Source organism: Rhinopithecus bieti, unplaced genomic scaffold (assembly GCF_001698545.2).
Source record: "Rhinopithecus bieti isolate Rb0 unplaced genomic scaffold, ASM169854v2 scaffold_15296, whole genome shotgun sequence".
Classification (NCBI taxonomy): Eukaryota; Metazoa; Chordata; class Mammalia; order Primates; family Cercopithecidae; genus Rhinopithecus; species Rhinopithecus bieti.
The window spans coordinates 3,445,809-3,453,804 of record NW_016809075.1 but is presented as its reverse complement, the minus strand read 5'-3'; the positions used below and the strand labels follow the sequence as shown (position 1 = coordinate 3,453,804).

Genomic DNA, 7,996 nt, shown 5'->3' with positions numbered 1-7,996 from the left:
CCCCAGCCACTCCAGTGGTTCTCACCCTGCGAGCTAGGCTAGGACAAGGACGGAGACACACCAGCTGAGGCTGCAACAAAGCTGGCAGGGAGTGTGTGGAGCAGGTCCCAAGCATGTGTGTGCTGACAGGGCGACCCCCAAGGTCACCATCCTCCTCCCCCCGCCCCGAGATCCCGCCTGAGGCCCCCCACCCACCCAGCCCTCCCCAGTCACCGCCAATTCCGGCAAAACAGCAGAAGCTTCTTAAACTCTAGATGCAGGTTACACGGAAGGCCTTACGGGTTAACTCAGGGGTTCACTAATTCTACTGTCTCCATGCAGTCGGGGAAATGGTGGAGCGGCTGGCCCAGCCTCGCCGGTTATGGCACCCGCACACGCGTGTGGCCACGTGTGTCCGTGTGAGTGTACGCGTCCCTACAAGGGTCCCCTTCCTGACCTGCTCCTCCCTCACCTCATCCGAAGCTGGATTCGGTCAGCTGTGTAGATTCCTCCCTCCCATGTAGCTGGCCCAAGTGGGCTGCCAGAGATGACCCTATTAGAGCCCAGGGGCCCTTGCCCACCAGAAGTCCCCCCCACCTCCCCGTTTGTAGGATGAGCATGGTGGCCCCACCCACCTGCCAGGAGGGCAAGTGGACGGACGGACGGACGGACGGGGAAGGCATCTGGATTTGAGTCCCACTCACTCCTCCCTAACCCCCCTCAACCAGGGCACAGCGACTTCTGGATGCAGTGCACTCCCCAGTAATCCCTCCGACGACAACGCAGACAGAAACCTGCAGGGGGAGGAGGAAGGTCATGGTCTGGGACCCTTTGGCCCCCAAGACAGTGCTGGCTCGCCAGCTGCGGCCTCCTCACCTGGCAGTCTCCATGATCACCTAGACCCCGTAGAAAGCCGCCAGCCTCTCCTTGAGCAGCGGCGGGAACTGCTCAGAGAACTGCTGCCAGTTATCTTCCCCAACTTGGTCTTTGAAGCCGTGGAGAATCTGTGGGGAGGGTGGTGGTGAGGGGTAGGCAGGGGCAGAACAAGGGGAGTGCACCTCTTCCCCCATCCGCAGGCCCCGTTGTTACCAGATGGTCTCACCCCTGCCTGCTCCCAGAACTAGATCAGGGCCCAGAGCCTCACCTTATAAAACATGTCCCGAAGGTCATCCTTCGGGCTCACCCAGGAGGCTACAGCATCGCAGAAGAAAATAAAGTCCTGAAACGTGACGGATCCCAGGTGAGGGGCCGCCCGAGCCCAGCGCCCGCGCCTGCCCTCAGAGCCCAGCTGCCCCAACCTGCACAACGCCCCCTGGGTTGACACCGATCATCATGCAGATGCCGCGGAAGGCTGAGTCCTTCTCCTCGTTGTCCCTGATGTTCCTGAGGGACGTGCACCTGTGGGAAGGTGAGCAGCTAGAAGTCAGAGGGCAGGCAGGGCATGCATCTGTGGAGGGCTGGGTCACTGGGGATCAGTGAGTGGGCCTGGGACATGCATCTGTGGGGGTGGGGCAGGGCAGGGAGTCAGTAGGTAGATGGGGCTGGAAGTGCACAGGCGAGGGAGGGAGTTGGGCCCGTCCCGCCCACCACACAGCAGGCTTGACACGTGGACACACACCAAGGCCGGATGAACTGCTGCAGCATGGGTGCCACCTCCTGGGGGCACACATAGCCCAAGCGGCCGATGGTGATGGCTGGAATGGCAGAGGGACTCGTCAGACGACCTGCAACCCCGAGCGGCCCCGGGACGGTACGTGGCGGGGCCTCTGGCACAAGGCACCAAGCCCCGTCCCATGAGCCCCAAGGGAATGGTTATTGCAGCCACCCTGGTCCCCCAAGCTTGGCCCAGCCAGGGGTCCTCCCCATCACACCTGAGTCTCTTCCCAGGTCTCTCTGCATCTATCTTTCTTTCTTTCCTTTCCCTTTCTTTCTTTCTTGTTTTTTTTTCGTTGTTGTTTCGTTTTGTTTTTGAGATGCAGTCTTGCTCTGTTGCCCAGGCTGGAGTGCAGTGGCATGATCTTGGCTCACTACAACCTCCATTTCCCAGGTTCAAGAGATTCACCTGCCTCAGCCTCCTGAGTAGCTGATATTGCAGGCACGCGCCACCACCCCCGGTTAATTTTTGTATTTTTTAATAGAGATGGGGTTTCACCACGTTGACCAGGCTGGTCTTGAACTCCTGACCTCAGGTGATCTGCCTCCCAAAGTGCTGAGATTACAGGTGTGAGCCACTGCACCCAGCCTGAGGCTGCATCTTTCTTGGGGCTTCTCCCAGTGCCTCCTTCCAGTTACTTCCAGACACCCTCTTTGGTTTCTTGACAAGGCCCTTTCTGATGCCCCTCCCAGCCCAGAAACCCCACCTCCAGAAGACAGATAGGGGTGCAGGCAGCAGCGGGGCCGGGTGCCCACCTGTGTTTTCCAGCAGTGTCTTGGGTGTGTTGGGTCGGTTAATGATCTCCACCAGGTTGTTGAGGACCATCTGCACATAAGGCTGCATCTCGGCCCCTGGTGGAGCACCCAATCAGAGAACTGCACAGCCCCCTTCACCCACAGGGGGCCTCGGGGCTGCCCCCGTCACTCACTCATCCCAGTCCTAACCAGAGACTGGCCAACCACTACCAGTGAGGAAACAAAAGACCTTCTCCGGCTAATCCCCACCCAGAATCCCTGGTCAGCAGGGACAGACCCACACGCTCCAAACATCAGAGGCTTCTCTGGAGTCGCTAAGGTGAGAATACGCTGCCCAAGTCAAAGGAAAAGCAGCCAAAGTCACCCAATCAATTCGAGTGAGGGCCAAAGTCACCCAATCAATCCGAGTGAGTCTTTTAGCCAACTACACAAAACGGTCCAATCAGAACAGCCCTCCTATCGCTTCTTTGGCAAAGCCAATCACAAATGACCTTTCTGCTTGGCTCCACCCATGACGATCCCCCAGAGACTTCCCTTGACGGAAGCTGTCAGTCAGAGCTAGGCTCCCGCCCCCAGGTTGAGAACAGGCTAATGGGGAGGGGCCTGTTGCCACTTGCAGGGCACTCACCCATCTGCATGCAGATTTCACCAATGGCCCAGGTGGCGTTGTTGCAGACCGAGATGAACTCTGGGTTCAGGTTGGTTCCCAGAATGGGCATGAACTCGGCTGGTGGGGAGAAACAGGAGTGCTGAGCACGAGGGACAGCTGGGGTAAGCTGCAGACCTAGTCCAGCAGGCCCCATCAGACAGTACGAATACATCCCAATGTGGTCACAGTCATCCCTGGGTATTGCTCTCCATCACTTGAGGCCGGGGCTGGGGTCATGGGTTAGGGACAAGGCGAGTGTCGTACCAATACAGGGCTTGACATGGATGAAGCAGGCTTTGGTGAGGTCTCCCAGGAGGGCAAAGGAGCTCTGCCGGACCTCAGGCATCGAGTCCTGGGGATTCAAGAAATATCAGTGTGGCTAGGCTCCCCTCCTCCTAACCACGAGAGCTGAGGGGGCACAGTCCCTGGTGCATGTCCAGCCTCTGCCACTTTCCAGTTCTAGGGCTCCCAGCTGTTCCTTAACCTCCCTAGCCTCCAGTCCACATCTGCAAATGGGAGATGGCAGTGCCCAACGGTCATCCCTCAGTATCCGTGGGGGATTCTTTCCCAGGTCCCTGCAGCTATCAAAATCCACGAATGTGCAACTCCTTGATATAAAGTGGCATAGTGTTAGGGCCGGGCGCAGTGGCTCATGCCTATCATCTCCAGGGCTTTGGGAGGCCGAGGAAGGCAGATCACTTGAGGTCAGGAGTTTGAGACCAGCCTGGCCAACATGGCAAAACCCTGTCTTTACTAAAAATACAAAAAAGTTAGCCAGGCATGGTGGGACATGCCTGTAGTCCCAGTTTCTTTAGAAGCTGAGGCAGGATAACTGCTTGAACCCGGGAGGTGAAGGTTGCAGTGAGCTGAGATCGCACCATTGCACTCCGGCCTGGGTGACAGAGTGAGACTCTGTCTCAAAAAAAAGGTAGGGGGCGGGCGGGGGGCATACTGTTTGCATATGCACCTATGCACATTCTCCTGTACACTTAGTATCATCTCTAAATCACTTATATCTAATACAATGTCAACAGTATGGGAATAGTTGTTATACTGTGTTGTTTAGGGAATAATAACAAGAACAAACGTCTGTATGTGTTCAGTACAGATATAATTTTTCCTCTGAGTTTTTTCAGTCTGAGGTTGCTTGAATCTTGGGATGTAGAACCCACAGATATGGAGAGCCAACTGTGCCTTGGCAGGGACTTGGGCTTTCATGTTTTCTATCTTTTTTTTTTTTTAAAGAGACAGAGGCTCACTCTATTGTCCAGTCTTGAGTGCAGTGGCATGATCTCAGCTCACTGCAACCTCTGCCTCCTGGGTTCAAGCAATTCTCCTGCCTCAGCCTCCCAAGTAGCTGGGATTAGAGGCACCCGCCACCACGCCTGGCTAATTTTTGTATGTTTAGTAGAGACAGGATTTCACCGTGTTGGCCAGGCTAGTCTCAAACTCCTGACCTAAAGTGATTCACCTGCCATGGTCTCCCAAAGTGCTGGATTACAGGCTTGAGCGCCTGGCCTCATATTTTCTATTTCCAATACTGTTTGCTTTTTAAAAAAATTTTTTTTTAATTTTAGAACTGGGGTCTCACTATGTTGCCCAGGCTGGTCTCAAACACCTGGGCTCAAGCCATCCTCCTGCCTCAGCCTCCAGGATTACTGTTTAAAATAATTATAACAGCCCCTTTTCCCTGATTTTCTTTGCGCACAACCAAGCCCTGAGTCCCCGCCAGGGGCAGCCCATGCAGGCTGCTGGGTGTCATCACTGTCCAGGTCCCCACCCACCTGCATGCACTGGAACAGCAGTGTCATGATGTTGCTGCGGGCCACCAGCTGCTCCACGTGACCACCCAGGCCCTCAGCCAGGCCGCTGAGCAGATCCAGCGCTACGATCATGAAGTCCTTGTCGGGAGCCTCATACTGCTCAGGGTGCTGGGTGTACATCTAGACACAGATGGGGACAGGGGCAAGGGTGAGTGGAGAGCAGGCCCAAGGCAGGCCAATGCAGAAGCATAGGTGATGGGCGTGGGGGTGCTCACCATGGCCTGAGCCAGCGTCTTCTGCACCAGGGTGACGCAGCGCTGGTAGACGGGCTCACAGTAAGGCAGGAAGCCACTCTGCAGGGCGGTGGCCACTGATGACAGACACTGGCAGGGAGGAAAGCAGATGGGGAGAACTCAGGCGGGGTGGGCAGGATGGGCTTCAGGAGAGGGGCAGGAGCCCACTCACCTCCAGCAGGGGGAAGAGGTCCTTGTCTTCGTCCTTGAGCTCATTCCACTTCTGGATCAGTGGGGGCATCAACTTCTGGATGTATTCCTGGAGAGGGAGCATGAAATTGGCGCTCCCTGGGTCGGGGTGGCAGACTGTGACTCAGGCACCTGTTGCCCGAGTGATGAGGCCTGAGCGCCTTGCTCATGGAATCCTGAAAGGCCTGCCATCTGGCCAGACCTCGAGGCCTTCATTCTTCTCACCTGTCCAAGCACTGTCCTCCCCACCCCACCCCCCTGGGAGCCTGGGTCACCGCCTCCTGGTTCCCGAAGCACAGCACTTACCACGCTGTCTCATAACTGTCTTTCTCCCCCACTAGACTGGGAGCAGGGCGAGGGCGGGGCCGGGTCTGTCTGTCTGCCTGTCGAGGTATGGCCACGTCCCTGGCGTGCAACACGGGGTTGCCACCAGATCACTGGATGCCCAGGGGCACAGGGATCGGGAGGCAGGAGCCGCTCTGGGGTCTCACCGGCTGGTTGAGGTGGTGGCCTACAGAGTCGGCCAGGGTGCCAATGGCATCGTAGAGGATGAGCAGGTTCTTGTGCTGGTATTTCCCAAAGGCAAAGACGAGTGTGTCCAGGATGTAGCTGAGGTAGGGCACCAGCTCCGTGCAGGCCTCTTCCTCCAGGGTGGCGAAAGCACTGGCAGAAGGGAGGATGAGGCGGGGGGCTCAGTGGACTATGGCAGGTGGCACTGGGCCATGGGCAGTGGGGGAGGACAACTCAGGATCAGCCAGTACGAATATGAGAGAAATCAGTGACACATCAACAGTCACAGGTGTCATCACTTCCCAGAGGGTGGCCAGTGGAGAGTGGGGGCTGTGGGATCAGGGGTCCAGGGTCACCTGCAGGCCGCCTCCTGCACCCTCTTGTTGCCATCCAGGATGCGCTTGAGCAGCTCTGTCATCAGGGGCTTGAGGTGCATATCGGGCGGCTGGCTGACCACCCAGTGGGCATAGCGGCTCAGTGTCCAGCAGGCGATGGAGCGGACCAAGGCCTTCTTATCCGACAGGCACTGGATCAGGTGCGGGATCAGCTCGGGCAGGTAGGGCACCATGCCCTGCATGCAGCCTACAAGGAAAGGGAACCAGGAGGGGGCAGTTTGACTGGGCCCCAGGAGCAAGCTAGCCCCAGCCACCACCTACCCTATGGAGAGAAAGTCAGCCGCAAACAACATATAGGGAAACTGAGGCTTAGAGGTGAAATCACTGACCCAGAATCATTTCACAGAGCCAGGGAAAGGCAGGCGCAGGAGGGGAAACAGCAGAAGCCTCTCATCCCAAAGCCCCAGGTTATCTTTATTTTTTTTTGAGGCAGAGTCTCACTCTGTAGCCCAGGCTGGAGTGCAGTGGTACGATCATGACTCACCACAACCTTCACCTCATGGTTCAAACAATTCTCCTGCCTCAGCCTCCCGAGTAGCTGGGATTACAGTCCCCTGCCACCATGCCTGGGGAATTTTTTGTATTTTTAGTAGAGACGGGGTTTTACCATGTTGACCGGGATGGTCTCAGTCTCCTGACCTCGTGATCCACCCGCCTTGGACTTCCAAAGTGCTGGGATTACAGGCATGAGCCATCAAGCCCAGCCAAAGAGCCCGTGTTAGTTTATCTGGTCATGCATTAATTCAAAATTGGCTCCCTTACATAGTGAGTGGGGTTTTATGGGGCAGCAGTGACCCAAATGGAATAAAAGCACTTTGCATTTGAACCAGTTCTTAAGATGTTTGTGAAGTTTTTTTTTTTTTTGAGACGGAGTCTTGCTCTGTCGCCCAGGCTAGAGTGCAATGGCGTGATCTCGGCTCACTGCAGCCTCTGCCTCCCAAGTGATTTTCCTGCCTCAGCCTCCCAAGTAGCTGGGATTACAGGCACCTGCCACCATATCCACCTAATTTTTATATGTTTAGTAGAGACGGTTTAGTAGAGGCGATTCACCATGTTGGCCAGACTGGTCTCAAAATACTGACCTCACGTGATCCCCTGGCCTCAGCCTCCCAGAGTGCTGTGATTATAGGTGCCCGGTCGTTTGTGATTTTTCTATTTCATGTTATTTTGTTTAACTTTTAATGTTTTTTTTTTTTTGAGACAGAGTCTTGCTCTGTTGCCCAAGCTGAAGTGTAGCTGCACAATCTTAGCTCACTGCAACCTCTGCCTCCCTCGTTCAAGCAATTCTCCTGCCTCAATCTCCCGAGTAGCTGGGACTACAGGCGCCGGCCACCATGCGTAGCTAATTTTTCGTATTTTTAGTATAGGGGTTTCACCGTGTTAGCCAGGCTGATCTCGAACTCCTGACCTTAGTTGATTCACCCACCTTGGCCTCCCAAAGTGCTGAGATTACAAGCGTGAGCCACTGCCCAGCCCTTTTAAAAAATGTTTTGTTTTATTTGACATGGAGTCTCGCTGTGTCCCCCAGGGAGGAGTGCAGTGGTGTGATCTCCGCTCACTGCAACCTCTGCCTCCCAGGTTCAAGTGATTCTCGTGCCTCAGCCTCCCAATAGCTAGGACTACAGGTATGTGCCACCACGCCTGGCTAATTTTTGTATTTTTAGTAGAGATGGGGTTTTACCATGTTGGTCATGCTGGTCTTGAAACCCTGACATCAGGTGATCCACCCACCTTGGCCTCCCAGAGTGCCGGGACTACAGGCTTGAGCCACTACACCCAGCCATTTTTTTTTTTTTTTTTTTTTTTTTT

The 7,996-nt window shown here is 55.6% G+C and overlaps 1 protein-coding gene across 5 annotated transcripts in view; it reads right to left on the bottom strand.

Moving 5' to 3' along the window:
• Positions 1 to 7,996, bottom strand: part of TNPO2 (transportin 2) — a 25,899-nt gene continuing 17,903 nt past the window's right edge. For 4 of the 5 annotated variants that reach the window (XM_017888425.1, XM_017888423.1, XM_017888422.1 and 1 more), the window contains 13 exons: positions 6,149 to 6,374; positions 5,774 to 5,945; positions 5,266 to 5,352; positions 5,076 to 5,183; positions 4,822 to 4,980; positions 3,302 to 3,389; positions 3,017 to 3,115; positions 2,389 to 2,484; positions 1,598 to 1,703; positions 1,278 to 1,377; positions 1,124 to 1,198; positions 856 to 983; positions 1 to 773 (listed from right to left, as the gene is read on the bottom strand). In XM_017888425.1, coding sequence (XP_017743914.1) covers positions 876 to 983; positions 1,124 to 1,198; positions 1,278 to 1,377; positions 1,598 to 1,703; positions 2,389 to 2,484; positions 3,017 to 3,115; positions 3,302 to 3,389; positions 4,822 to 4,980; positions 5,076 to 5,183; positions 5,266 to 5,352; positions 5,774 to 5,945; positions 6,149 to 6,374 — 1,424 coding nt within the window. In that variant the 3' untranslated portion in view covers positions 1 to 773; positions 856 to 875. The remainder of the gene's footprint in view (positions 774 to 855; positions 984 to 1,123; positions 1,199 to 1,277; positions 1,378 to 1,597; positions 1,704 to 2,388; positions 2,485 to 3,016; positions 3,116 to 3,301; positions 3,390 to 4,821; positions 4,981 to 5,075; positions 5,184 to 5,265; positions 5,353 to 5,773; positions 5,946 to 6,148; positions 6,375 to 7,996) is intronic. The other variant, XM_017888426.1, reaches the window with a different exon arrangement.